This window comes from Xiphophorus couchianus, chromosome 21, assembly GCF_001444195.1.
Source record: "Xiphophorus couchianus chromosome 21, X_couchianus-1.0, whole genome shotgun sequence".
Lineage (NCBI taxonomy): Eukaryota > Metazoa > Chordata > Actinopteri > Cyprinodontiformes > Poeciliidae > Xiphophorus > Xiphophorus couchianus.
In genome coordinates this window covers 16,802,602-16,817,415 of record NC_040248.1, presented here as the reverse complement: position 1 = coordinate 16,817,415, position 14,814 = coordinate 16,802,602, and the positions used below count along the sequence as shown (strand labels likewise).

General features: G+C 38.2%; 2 protein-coding genes and 1 long non-coding RNA gene across 23 annotated transcripts in view; all 3 read right to left on the bottom strand.

Moving 5' to 3' along the window:
* LOC114136523 (hemicentin-1-like) overlaps window positions 1-14,814 on the bottom strand; it is a 51,908-nt gene that overhangs the window by 15,152 nt on the left and 21,942 nt on the right. For all 21 annotated transcript variants that reach the window (XM_028004533.1, XM_028004543.1, XM_028004541.1 and 18 more), the window contains 4 exons: window positions 14,603-14,800; window positions 13,536-13,838; window positions 13,202-13,459; window positions 12,357-12,659 (listed from right to left, as the gene is read on the bottom strand). In XM_028004533.1, coding sequence (XP_027860334.1) covers window positions 12,357-12,659; window positions 13,202-13,459; window positions 13,536-13,838; window positions 14,603-14,800 — 1,062 coding nt within the window. The remainder of the gene's footprint in view (window positions 1-12,356; window positions 12,660-13,201; window positions 13,460-13,535; window positions 13,839-14,602; window positions 14,801-14,814) is intronic.
* On the bottom strand, window positions 3,037-5,230 carry LOC114136558 (uncharacterized). Its single transcript, XR_003593831.1, has 3 exons — window positions 3,732-5,230; window positions 3,449-3,494; window positions 3,037-3,173 (listed from the first exon to the last, which is right to left on the bottom strand). It is a non-coding gene; the product is annotated as an uncharacterized LOC114136558 (long non-coding RNA).
* Window positions 5,303-7,737, bottom strand: LOC114136548 (uncharacterized). The gene is made up of 2 exons (XM_028004593.1): window positions 7,618-7,737; window positions 5,303-7,409 (listed from the first exon to the last, which is right to left on the bottom strand). The coding sequence occupies exon 2, from the start codon at window positions 6,504-6,506 to the stop codon at window positions 5,595-5,597; it is 912 nt and encodes a 303-aa protein (XP_027860394.1). The 5' UTR covers window positions 6,507-7,409; window positions 7,618-7,737; the 3' UTR covers window positions 5,303-5,594.

Sequence of the window (14,814 nt, the reverse complement as noted above, 5' to 3'; positions counted from 1 at the left end):
AAAAAAAAAAATTACGGTAAACAAATTTACTGAACAGACTGTCAGGTCTAAATACCTATTAAAGACAATTTAAACAAACACAGGAAAGACAAGAGAGTTAAATTCTTTGTTCTCGCCCAAACTTTCAATAAAAAAAAAAAAAAAATTACGGTAAACAAATTTACTGAACAGACTGTCAGGTCTAAATACCTATTAAAGACAATTTAAACAAACACAGGAAAGACAAGAGAGTTAAATTCTTTGTTCTCGCCCAAACTTTCAATAAAAAAAAAAAAAAAATTACGGTAAACAAATTTACTGAACAGACCCACAACAATAATGTATTATTACATAATATTTTTAATCTACAGCCAGATGCTGCTTTGCTTATAGGTATCAGCTATATTTACGGGTTTTTGCAACACACTCTCAACCTGACCGCTGTCTATTGACTGATGCGATTCACTCTCCTGTCTGTCCCCTTCTCTGTTTTCATATAATGTTATGTCCCCATATCCTCACACGTGATTGGCACAAGGCTGCCGTGCTAAACAAAATAAAGTTACGCTGTGAGCCGAGCGGAGTCCACTCAGTGGAGCCACTTAAAGTGTGAGAGTGAAGCAGTCAAAGGGAAAAGGTTGGGAGATGGCTCTCTCTCTCTCTTTCTCGCTCTGTCTCTACCTCTCCTGTGGAGTACTCAACGAGCTGCTGTCCTTGTAGACTTCCCTTATAATTAAGAAGGGAAGGCTACAGTGAGGAGTCGACTCCAATCGTACACTCCAAAGAGCAGACTCCAATATCACAACCTGTTTTATTGTGAGCTGATCAGGTAAATGGACTAAACATGAACTATGCTGTGCTGATAGGATCACTTACATGAAACATTGAGAGTCCTTACTGACGCTGACTGTTTGAATCCTCCTTTCACAGGATATCTAGCAGTACAGCTGATGTTGTATCCATCATGCTTGTCTGACAGAGTGATGGTCTCCTGGAGTTTAGTTGCAAAGGTTCCATCAGTCTTTTTCAGTATTTGTCCGAGAGAGTCTTTTTTGAGATTCCAGGTGAGTTCAGGAGGTGAAGGTAAACAGGGAGTATGAGCTGAGCAGGTTATAGTGAGAGACTGATTCTCCTTCAGATCACTTCCAAAAACAACAATGCTGGGAGTCCAAGGAGAATCTGTGGTTTCAAACCAGACATGTCATAAAGTGAAACACGATATTCTTTATAAGTAAGTATGATTAGAAAGACATCAAATATCATATAAATATCATGAATAAACTGGGAAAAGCAACTTGGGAAAACAAGTTCTCTTCAAACGTCCGTCATGGCGCCTCGAATGATTAAGTGACCTTGTTGTAAGGGATCAATGATGAACTTTTGTAAAGGAAAATGAGAAAAGTATATGAGAATGGCACCTTTTTAGTAAAGGGCGTCAGCAGAGAAGGGAGGGTCTATCATGGTGCTAAGCTTTGTGCTGGGGATGACTAAGCTGCTTATGTGAATGTAGTCGAGAAAATGTGTTGGCGATGATCGCCCCGGAAAGGTGATTCGCCCAGGGAGTCAAAGACTACTATGCTGACATAGTGTAAATTACAGTTGGCTGATACTGTACTCACTATTAAAAATTCTCTAAATTGTAATGTTTAATGACTTCGGCTCTAAAATCTTAGTTGTACTTTCAGTCTGGGAATACACAAGCTAATCTGCAAACCTTAATTTAAATAATAACCTTGTTAAAATTAACATGCTTTGATAACTACTTCTACCTAACATTTATTTCTACGCAGTCTGTCTGCTTACAGTTTTTGTCAACAGTCTATTGGTGCATATCTATATCTGATTTATGATTCGTTTTGTTTATGATGGACCATGTCCATCCTTTTATGACCACAGTGTACACATCTTCATCTTCCAGCAAGATAACGCTCCATGTCATAACCATCACAGATGTGCAGCCGACAAATCTGCAGCAACTGCGTGATGCTATAATGTCAACATGGACCACACTCTCTGAGGAATGTTTCCAGTACCTAGTTGAATCTATGCTACAAAGGATTAAGACAGCTCTGAAGGCAAAAGGGTTCCCAAGACAGTACTAGCAAGGCGTACCTAATACAGTGGCTGGTGAGTGTATATTACACAGCAATAAGAAACAGATCTCTTACCTATAACTGTTAACTTAAAAGGATCTTCACAAAATGTTGCTTTCGCTTCCCCGTTCTCAATTCTTAAGAAGTACTTGTCTGTAAGATCTGCTTTTACATCAGGAATCCGAGTGGTGCAGTTTTTCCTTCTCAAATCTCCAATCATTTCCATTTGATGGGTGTTAATTGACCCACTGCTGTTAAAAATAATTTCACTTGCTCCCACATCATATACCGGCATATGTTTCATCCAGATTCCGTAAGTGGGTTTGCTGTTGTCATATCCTTTCAAAGTACCAAATTTACATGGGATTTCCACACAAGATCCAATCAGAGCTTCCATCTCACGTGGTGTATACATGTGCTGGTTTAGAACACGACCACAATGAGCAAAAGCACCTGTAAAACAAATGAATGATGGAAATAACGTGGAGAAAATTCATCCTGTTACATTGAACATCTAACATGAAGCTGAACTCCAGTTCATCTCCATGTTACGTGTGGATCCTTTGAACCATATCGGAATCAAATATTTCAGAACAGAAGTGATTTATGTGACGTCTCCAAATAAAAGGGAGTGAACAAACAAACTCACCTGGAAGAAAGAAGACAATCAGTAAAATGCTGACCATCAGGATGCTGTTAGACAGGTGACAGAGCTTCTTCATCTCTCTGACTGGAACAACCTAATGATGAGATTCATATTTTTAAGGAAGTCTTGTGATAAAATCAGAGCTTACATAATTAAAAGGCAGACATTAAACATTTTGAAAAATATTTCACAATTGTTTCATATCATTAAAATAATTCTGCAACACAATTAAAGTCAGAAAACATACATAATAAATCAAATCAACACAGACTTACCAAAAGAGCTGCAGCTGAATCAGATCCAGTTTAGATAAAAAAACCTGAATGTATATTAGTTGATCAACAGCAGGTCAGACCACCACCTTCTGTGTTTCAAAGTAAATGTGATGGATATGTAACCTTTCTCTGTTCGTCGTAGGTCCATCAGGTTGACTTCACAACACACAATCAAGCTGGCTGTGTTCATCATATAAAGAGTAAAAGTTGGTGGTTAATATCAGACCAGCAGTTTGTGTCATAAAGTCACAGACAGTAAAAACAGACGGGCTGACTGTGATCGTATAGTGGTATTTAAAATAAATTAACATAAAATATCTACATAGCTAACCTTTTCTTTTAAATAAATGTCAATGTGCAATTTTACTAGACGGAGAATACACACGTTTTCTATTTAAAAGCTAACACACAACTGGCAACTGAAATGTTACTTTGTATCAGAAATTGAAGCATACTTAACAAGAGAGAAGGTCAAGCTGGTGGTTAACATCAGTCCAGCCCCTATACATTAAATAAAAATACTATAAATAACCCAAATTGTTCCTAATGTACAGATGACATCAGGTAACAGTTGTAAAGTTAAAGATAGCTAAAATGTGCAATATTACTTATGAAAACAGCAAAAATATATACAAACAATGGTAAAACATTAAACACTGCATATGATTAAATTTGTCTTAAATACATGTTAAAACATAGTATCTGTAATAAAAGCACAGAGCTAATCTTAATACATACCAGAGTTAAAGATGGTAAAAGGGGACTAGCCTACAGTTACTGGTTGCTATGGTAACTACTAACTGTCTGTAGAACATAACAGAAGATAGCAATAAATGTCAGGAGAAAATGACTTTATATAAATAAAAATTAATTTGAAGAATATATAAACTAATTTACCCAAATTTCACGGCTATTATTTTGAAATAAAACCTTGTTACTGATAATTTGAGTCTGACAACAAGAAAGAGGAAGTCACCGTTTCATCTTAATGTTAGCATCATGGTGCTTAAAGGATGATTTAGATCAAATAACTCCACATGATGTGATGTCTGTTGAAAGGCACATTTAATATTCAAAAATATGTGTAGATATGAATGGACAGAAGCATATGTGTAGGTATTGACCTTCAACACTGGTTGATTTTCTTGAAGGACATTGGACTAATATAATGAAATCTCTCAGTCCTCCTTTTCCCATCCCTCCATTCTCCTTCCAGGATATAAATTTAGTTATTTCAGCAGATCGGAGGGGATATGTGGTGGAGCGGGTCCAGAAAAACTGTGAGAGCAAACACTAAAGAGCGCCAAAGTAGACACAAAAAATATATCAACCAGACTGATATGTTTACCACACAAACTTCAACCACTGGAGCAGATTCAGCACCAGAGAGGGAGGGAGAATTAGAGATTATGAAGGGATTCATTGTTTTCAGAGGATGAGAGAAACATGGCCCAGGGACAGACTGAGGAAGACCTTAATGTCCCTATTGGGACACTCCTGGGACTACGTGCTTGGGGGCCACTGGGTGTTTGTGACTCCAGTCATCCTCGTGTCATGAGGCTGGAGTGTAATTAACATTCTTATGGAGAATATTTTTAGATGTAAAACAAAAACACACACAGAGATGTTTAGAGTTAGGTGCTTGTTAGAAACACTCTCAGGTGGGATGCAGGTGCCACTAAATACATCTTGTATTACAATGTGTTTTCTAATGATGTTATAACTGTTATTTTGTATGAATATGTCTGTTGATGTGAATACCATCACCCACAAAGATAAATCATTCTTACCGCTTTCAGAGGTGAGTGGGGCTTTTAACGCACCTCTGAAAGTCCCACTCCAACTTATTCTTGCGGTTCACGGTTCTTGCTAACGCGTTGGGCTTTATACTCTTACCTTGATATAGAGTTCTCCAAAGAAACATAATTCCTCCCAGGGAGTTGATGTAAATATCAATACAGGTCAGCCAGTGTCCAGTTTGAGCGAAAGGAGGCGCGCGCACAAAGGCACCAGTGACGTGATTGGTCAGCTCTCCGTCTTTAAATGCATCAGCTATAAACCTATCTTCTATGAATAAATCTGCTCCGCCAGTGAAACGCTGAGAGCAACGGAGACGATCGCAATCCGGCTTTAAAAAAAAAAAAATTCTGAAATTTTTATTTATTTATTTTTTGTAATTATTTTCCTAAAAACAAAAAGAAGCAACGCTTAGCCCGGCGGACAGTGCTAGTAAAGCATGGCTTGCTGCCTGGCCTATGTTACACTGGGGGGAAACCCTGTATGTAGTACCTCCTTAGGCTAAAAGCACAATTATTACAGGTAAAAAACTAATGTTCAGGCCCGAAATCTAGGTGTAATGTAACCCATGTTAAAATCTGACATAAATAGGAACAAATAGTTGGTTAAAAGTCTGTAGACAGAAAATAACGTCGCTGTTCCTTTAAGGAACCAGCGTTACAGACGCGGCGCCTAAGTGACGCTGCAGTACACAGAACTGAGGGAGAGAGCAGAGGAGGAATCGGAGGAAAAGAGCGGTGATTAATTAACAGGAAAAGTTAATATTATAGAAAAATAAACACAAAACTCACCAAAACTTAGTTCTCATAAAACCCCCGTCAGTTCCCGACCAGGTAAGTTATGTTTTTCTTTTTTCACAATATCAATGGCGGATGATAAGAGACTTTCAAGAAGCTTTCGTGACTTGTAAAGATCAGACTGTGTTATATCTTTAAGAAGAAGTTCCACATTGGAACGCCATGTCTCATAATCCACTTCACTGTTGGGACGTGGGACACGCCCAGAGAAGGGTCTGAGTCTCAAGGAAGTGTGCACCTGCAGAGCAGAGTCTTCATTTCTCACTATGTGCTCAACAATTACTTTTTGTATGTCAGGTGGATTGACATCAGAAAGTTTCAGAGCGGGCTGTGTCTTTTCTTTACATGGTGTCAATGGTGGAGACCAATGATGTTGAACATGCTGCTGCGGGGCCATACTGGGCAGAGGGCTTACCTGTGCAACATTTTCAGGGGCATGTTGCTCTGGGGTATCAGGTGAGTTCTGCTCTGCATCTCCATCTTGGGACTCTGAATGATCTAGATCGACAGTCTCACTGATGAGAGAGAGCTCTTCTCTGAGGACAGCTGCAAAGTCTTTACCAGTTTGTTTTGCAATGTCCTTTAACTCTGAAAGGTAAGTCTGTGTAGCTGTTTTGCTAGCTACAGGTGTGTAAACATTGGCTAAGGCTCTGATGTGGTAAGTGACATCAGTCTTGGTCTTACTGTTAAGCCTGTACGGCAATGAAGGTAAGAGAGATTGCATAGCTATACCATACACATACTCTACAATAACCTGCTTGGCCGACTCTGGTTCAGTGGGATCTACTGGGATTACCCTTTGAATGGAACCATATTGTTTCAGGAAGTCACTTAGTTCGTCATCTACTTCTGTATCGGTTATACCGCTAACTATGACTGAGTTAGGGATTTTTACACTACTGGTTTGAACGACATCCATTTTTTTCCCTTCCTTCTCCTCCTTTAACACTGATAATATTATACGGTCTCCGGTTTAAATGCTTTAAGCCACTCCTGGCTGGCTCGCCAAGTTTGTAGCACTGGTATCACACCACTAGCTGCGCCACTGGACCAGTTCTAGGCTCTAAGGAGTGGGGAGCAAGAATAATAACACCAGAGACCGCTGCTTTAAGTGAAAAAGGCCGGCAATTTACTGAATGCAAAACACACATATAAAATACAGTACATGAAACCAAAAATACCCTGCAGATTCTTAATAATGATGTAAATATAAATGGGGAGGAAAAGGGAAAAAATAAAAAATTAAATAAAAAGTACATCACTCTTTCTTTTTGCTCTTTAGTTCATTCTAAGTTATTTTAATCAGACTAATTTGAGTTAATTAGACCGGTCTCTTTTTCCTAGGTTGCACTTATTTTAAGATTTCTATTTTTCTCCTGAGTTAACTCATTTTTCTTTCTTTTACAGGTAGGGAAATGCCTTCAAACACAATTAAATCAAAGTGGACCACAATTACTCAAATCACATTCAGAGACATAAACATATGAAAATCAAGTATGGCACTTTAAATTCAAGTTCAGGTCCAAATGTAAATCCAGGTACTCAGTTCAATGAAAAGTCTCAGTTTGATTCAGTCCAAAAGATAATAATTCAATCGGTTCTCAGTTCTGTTCTGTTCAGTTCTTACTAGTTCCTGATATTCCTACCGCTCTGGCAGCGGATTACCACACGCGGGATAGTACCTCCCTGATGCGATGGAGAAGATGAATTGAAGGTCTAGGTCTGGCTCGCCATCTTGAATCCCGTCTGTGAATGTGCACGCCAAACATGGCCGACCAATCCTCGCTCCGACCGAGCTTCCAACCGGACAAAATAACCTGACCTGTGTAACAGGCCACAAACACAATAAAACTCCTTTTAAATCCTCAAATTATACAAATAAATTCTTCTTCATAAACCCAATATATTAACCGGATAACAGTTTATGAAGGAGCATTTCGTCGTAACCAGCTACGTTTTTAGCGTTAGCTCTCCGCCAAAAGAAAAAGTACAACACGATGAAAATGCAGAAAAATAAACACAAAACTCACCAAAACCGATGTAACTTAGTTCTCATAAAACCCCCGTCAGTTCCCGACCAGGTAAGTTATGTTTTTCTTTTTCTATAATATTAACTTTTCCTGTTAATTAATCACCGCTCTCTCCCTCAGCTCTGTGTACTGCAGCGTCACCGAGGCGCCGCGTCTGTAACGCTGGTTCCTTAAAGGAACAGCGACGTTATTTTCTGTCTACAGACTTTTAACCAACTATTTATTTCTATTTATGTCAGATTTTAACATGGGTTACAGTAGTGATTTGATCCGACCAGAACCTTCAGAGACACATAAAGGCAATTACAAAGTTGGCTTCCTATCACCTGAAGAACAATAACAAGGATTATAGGACTAATGTCAAAGAAAAATATAGTAACAATCATACTAACAATTATACTTTTAAACAAAGTATACCAAAAATATATTTTTAGAATAATCAAAACTCCAGACTTTATATTGTTCATTTGTTGTTCCATATGTGACTCATTGTATTGACTTTTGGGGCAACACATATAAAACTAACACTAAGCCTTTGTGAGACAAAAGAAAGCTATAAGACGACATACAGAGAACATACAAATAAATTGCTTATTCAATCAGACAATTTGAAATTAAGGGACTTGGTTAATTTAAAAATGTTATTAGTTATGTTTAAAGCTAAAAAGATATTATTGCCATTCAATTTACAAAAGTTTTTTTTGTCTTAAGCTCAAAGTGACAGAAAGAACCGAAGTAAGTGTGATTTCTAAAGTAAGATTGTGCGGAGTACTTTAAAACAAATGTGTATTTCGGTGCATGGAGTCAAATTATGGAAAAGGTTGGATGAGGATTTCAAAAAATGTCCTACTTTAAACTAATTCAAAATACTTTATAAGAAATAAAAGGATTAAGTCTTATACACTTCTGAGTTAACAATGAGGAGAATGATAAATTGTTTGTAAGTTGTATTCTTAATTATATATATTCGGCCATAAAAACAAGATTTATTTTGTAATTATATAAAAACGGGCAGGTTGTTATAAGGTTTTTCTTCTTCCTGCTCCCTTTCACTCATGTAGATAAATTGTTACAAGACAATGACTTTATACATTGTTGATGAAGCGTGATTTGTTGAGTGAATAAACTTATTGATTGATTGATTGATAATTAAATATATTTTTTTAAGTTTTTACAAAGAGGCAGAAACTATTTCATACACCAATCAGTGGCTGAGAGAGTTGTAGCGGGTTGCAGCATTTTATTTTTAGTGCTTCACACAAGCACAACTCATGAGCTTGACTGGATTAGGAGTGAATGAACCAGCTGAAAGAAAAAAAACAAACAGGAGAGATTGAAAGTAAACGTCAAACACCAAAATGTAACCGAGACCAGCAGCTCTGGAGCTGAATTGTAACTACTCAGAAGACAAAAGTGTCTTACGTGTCAAGGATGAAGACTGTACTGCCAAGAAGTACCATTCCCACGGCCCCTATTATTGCAAGAATCCAGGCTCCAAGTCCGTTTGTACCTTTAACAAGAAAACAAGCTCAGTTTTCACCGAATGGAAAATATCTTGGCTTTAAACATTGTTATCTTACATTTATTGCAACTTTTTGAAAAAAAAAAAACAAAAAAAAAACCGAGCAAGATCTTAACAGATGTTCTCATAATATTTTATGTTATGAAATATAATTTGAACTGATGCAATGGTTCTTTATTAATACAATGAAATAACATGATGAAATGTACCCAGAATAACAAGTTCTTAGGATATTGACGAAATGACAAAGTCTTAAAACAATAATTTCAGTTTCTATCCTAACTTAACTTTTTATTCTGCTTGAAAATGTTATTATCTCAATATCTGTGAGGATTTTGAAAAGGAAAACAAAAGAGGAAGCAGAATTTACCTTTTACTGTGAGATTGATCGGTGATGATTTCTGTTTTCCCACCTTATTTTCAGCTACACAGTAGTATTGATCGCCATCAGTGAATTTAACCTTGTGAAAGTTGCCTGCAGCTACTTCAGTGGTTCTTTCCGGGCCTTTCTTGTACCAGGTGATTTTGGGAGGAGGTTTGGCTCTGCTGGAGCAGCTCAGCTCCACATAGTGACCTTCTGATGGACTGATGGATGCTGAGGTGTTTTTAGGAGCATCTGATGAAAATGAGAGACACATGAACTTTATTGGTCAGAAACTGCTGAACTTTGACCTGCTGACAGGATCACTTACATGAAACACTGAGAGCCACTTCTGTCGTTGCTGCGTTGCTTTTTCTAGCCGCAGGATGTCTGGTGAAACATTTGATGTTGTATCCATCATGTGTGTCCAACAGAGTGATGTTCTTCTGGATTTTAGTTGTAAAGGTTCCATCTGCGTTTCTCTCTGTGTGTCTGAGAGAGTCTTGTTGGAGATTCCAGGTGAGTTCAGGAAGTGAGTGTGGACAGAGAGTTGAAGCTGAGCAGGTTACAATAACAGACTGGCCCTCCTTCAGATTACAAGTAGAGATACTAATTCTGGGAGTCAAAGGAGCATCTGAAATTTCACATTAGACACACATTTAATTGATGTCCTGTGTGTGACAAAAATGTATGCATTTGGAAAAACATGACTGTTGTGTGTTTAATGACTTCATAGGACATATATACACACTGAACTAAATTATAAATGTAACACTTTTGTGTTTGCTCCCATTTTCCATGAGCTGAACTCAAAGTCCTAAAACATTCTCAATATAAACATTTCTCTCAAATATTGTTCACTAATCTGTCCAAATCTGCGATAGATTTCATTTGATTACAAAATCCCTCCCACTTTGCGAGTGTGGCATGTCAAGATCCCGATTAGACAGAATGATTACTGCACAGGAATGCCATGGGCAGGCCACAATAAAACACCAATCTGAAATGTAATGTTTTGTCACTCAGCACAATGTCAAAGACCGCACAAGTTTTGAAGGGGCGAGCAATTGGCATGCTGACTGCAGCTATGCCGACCAGAGCTGTTGCCTGTGAATTGAATGTTCATTCCTCTGCCATGAGCCATTTACAAAGGTGTTCCAGATAATTTGGCAGTACATCTTACCAGCCTCACAATCACAGAGCATGTGTAACCACATCAGCCCAGCAACTCCACATCCAACATGTTCACCGCCAAGATTGTCTGAGACCAGCTATCCGGGCAACTGCTGAAACAATTAGTTTGCACAAACAAAGACCTCCTGCACAAAGAGTCAGAAACCGTCTCAGGATCATCTGCATGCTTGTCGTCCTCATCGGGGTCTCGACCTGCAGTTCATTGCTCTAGCCAACTGGAATTGGCAAATGTTCACATTTGATGGCGTCTGGCACGTTGGAGAGATGTGATCTTCATGGATGAATCCCAGTTTTCACAGTTCAGGGCAGATGGATGATAGCGTTTGTTTCATTGTGTGGGCGAACGGTTTGCTGAGGTAAACGTTATGGATTGAGTGACATATGGTGGAAGCGGGTTTCTGGTGTGGGTAGGCGAATGTCAAGGACATCGAACACAGGTGCACTTTATCGATGGCGTTTTGAATGCACAGGGATACCGTAAAACAATCCTGAGGCCCATTGTTGTGGCATTCATCCACGAACATTTCCTCATGTCAGCATACTAGTGAACCGTCCCACGTTGTAAGCATCAGTGCACAATTCCTGTAAGCTGAAAACATCCCAGTTTGTGCATGGCAGCATACTCACCAAACATGTCACCCATTGAACATGGTTGGGATGCTCTGGATCAGCCCATACAACAGCATGTTCTAGTTCATGAAAATATCCATCAGCTTTGAACAGAAATTACATGTTGGTCCAATTTTCAAAGGCAAACAACACATTTCAAACTGGTCTTGCAATGTGACCTGCCTAAGGCAAACCTGAGCAGTAATCATTCTGTCTAACTGGTATATTGATATGCTACAGTTGTGAGATGGGATGGATAAACTTTTTGAAAGTTTTTGGATTTTCTGTGTGCTTCTCTGGAATGTTCCTTAAGTAAGTTGTACTCTAGTATTTGTTCATTACATATTCACAACTAAATTTTTGCCTGCTGCCGTTGGGTCCACCTTAACATCACATCATAACAAAAACATTGGTATTATTATTTCTAAAAGTAAATGAAATTCTTTTCTTTGCATTAGAACAATAAAGATGCAGCATTTTCAGACCTCAAATAATGAGCTTATTTTGACCGTTTCTCATTTTTTTTGTAAATAAAAACTAAATCTTTGCTTGTTTTTTCAGAGACATGTCAGTAGTTCATAGAATAAAAGAGCAATGTTCATATTACTTAAACATATTTATGAAAACTAAAATCAGAGCAACTGATAATTGGTCTCTAAATTCTCTCTCTGTGTATAAATAGAAAAGATCTTATACAAAAAGATAAGCATTACCACCGATGTCAATACAGATGCTTTCCGATTTCTCACTACCAAGCTCATTTGTGGAATCACAGTAGTAGTCTCCTTCTTCAGTAGGAGTAGCACTGAAGCTGTAAACCTGCTCCGTAGACACTTTAGTGACTCCTTGTTTGTTGTTCCTGAACCAGGTGAAGCTGGGTGGAGGTTTGGCTCTGCTGGAGCAGCTCAGCTCCACCCTGCTACCTGCTGACACCAAAGCTGATGGACTGATGGATGCTGAGGTGTTTCTAGGAGCATCTGAGGAAAATGAGACACACATGAACTTTATTGATCAGAAACAGCTGAACCATGACCTGCTGACAGGATCACTTACATGAAACACTGAGAGTCACTTCTGTCTTTGCTATGTTGCTTTTTTCAGCCGCAGGATGTCTGGAAGAACATCTGATGTTGTATCCATCATGTGTGTCTGACAGAGTGATGTTCTTCTGGATTTTAGTTGTAAAGATTCCATCTGTGTTTTTCTCTGTTTGTCTGAGAGAGTCTTGTTGGAGATTCCAGGTGAGTTCAGGAAGTGAGAGTGGACACGGAGTTGAAGCTGAGCAGGTTATAGTGACAGACTGGCCCTCCTTCAGATCACCAAAAGGGATATCAATTCTGGGAGTCAAAGGAGCATCTGAAATTTCACATCAGACACAAATAATGTTCTATGTGTGTCATAGATTTGTGCATGTAAAAATAACATGATTGTTGTGTGTTAAAAATATGCATTGGAAATATACATATACTGAACAAAATTATAAATGTAACATTTTCTTGCTGCGATTTTCTGAGCTGAACTCAAAGACCGAAAATATTTTCAATATAACCATATCGCTCATATATTGTTCACTAATCTGTCTGCCTGCCTAAGGCACAACTGTGCAGTTTCGTGTATGTTTTTGTTCATATAAATACAGTATATACACTGCCTGACCAAAAAAAGGTAACCATCAAGAAAAAGGTCACAGACTGATATTTCATTGGACCACGTTTAACTTTGATTGTCTGAAAGCACTGCAATTTTCTGCATATACAACATATTTGCAGTATTTCATAAAATAAAAGAACAAGGATCATTTTAAGTGGTCTCTTAACCTTTTCTAGAGTACTATGTACGTATATATATAAATTGGAAGTAATGAAATGATCTTATTAAATAAAAATAATAAGCATTACCAATGAGGTCAAGACAGATGCGTTTCGATTTCTCACTACCAAGCCTATTTGTGGCCTCACAGTAATAGTCTCCTCGCTCAGCAGCACTGAAGCTCATACTGAACACTGAAGCCACTTTAATGAATCCACGTCCGCTGTTCCTGAACCAGGTGAAGCTGGGTGGAGGTTTGGCTCTGCTGGAGCAGCTCAGCTCCACCCTGCTACCTGCTGACACCAAACCTGATGGACTGATGGATGCTGAGGTGTTTCTAGGAGCATCTGAGGAAAATGAGACACACATGAACTTTATTGGTCAGAAACAGCTGAACCATGACCTGCTGACAGGATCACTTACATGGAACATTGAGAGTCACTTCTGTCTTTGCTGTGTTGCTTTTTTCAGCCGCAGGATGTCTGGAAGAACATCTGATGTTGTATCCATCATGTGTGTCTGACAGAGTGATGTTCTTCTGGATTTTAGTTGTAAAGGTTCCATCTGTGTTTTTCTCTGTTTGTCTGAGAGAGTCTTGTTGGAGATTCCAGGTGAGTTCAGGAAGTGAGAGTGGACACGGAGTTGAAGCTGAGCAGGTTATAGTGACAGACTGGCCCTCCTTCAGATCACCAAAAGGGATATCAATTCTGGGAGTCAAAGGAGCATCTGAAATTTCACATCAGACACAAATAATGTTCTATGTGTGTCATAGATTTGTGCATGTAAAAATAACATGATTGTTGTGTGTTAAAAATATGCATTGGTAATATACATATACTGAACAAAAATATAAATGTAACACTTTATTGCTCCGATTTTCTATGAGCTGAACTCAAAGACCAAAAATATTTTCAATATAACCATATCGCTCATATATTGTTCACTAATCTGTCTACCTGCCTAAGGCACAACTGTACTCTTATCTTGGCCAGGTAACGTATACCACACACACGCATATATATAGATATATATATATAAATACACACATCTCATGTTTAAGATGCTGATATTTATAACACCAGTTACATATACATCTATGGAAAAGATTAAGAGACCAACTATTGATTTCTGAACTCTTTTTGAGTTAAAACATCAGCATTATTGTTTCTAAATGAATATGAAATTGTTTTCTTTGCACTATGAGGTCTGAAAACACTAAATTTTCTGCATATACGACATATTTTCAGTATTTCATAAAATAAAATGGATCATTTTACATAAACATATAACTATAAAAAGTAAAATCAGATGAGCTGATCATTTTAAGTGGTCTCTTAATTTTTTTTCCAGAGCTGTATGTACGTATATATATAAAATTATAAACTGGAAGAAATCAAATGATCTTATTAAAAAAAAACAATCAGCATTACCAATGAGGTCAAGACAGATGCGCTTCGATTTCTCACTACCAAGCCTATTTGTGGCCTCACAGTAATAGTCTCCTCGCTCAGCAGCATTGAAGCTCATACTGAACACTGAAGCCACTGTAATGAATCCACGTCCGCTGTTCCTGAACCAGGTGAAGTTGGGTGGAGGTTTGGCTCTGCTGGAGCAGCTCAGCTCCACCCTGCTACCTGCTGACACCAAAGCTGATGGACTGATGGATGCTGAGGTGTTTCTAGGAGCATCTGAGGAAAATAAG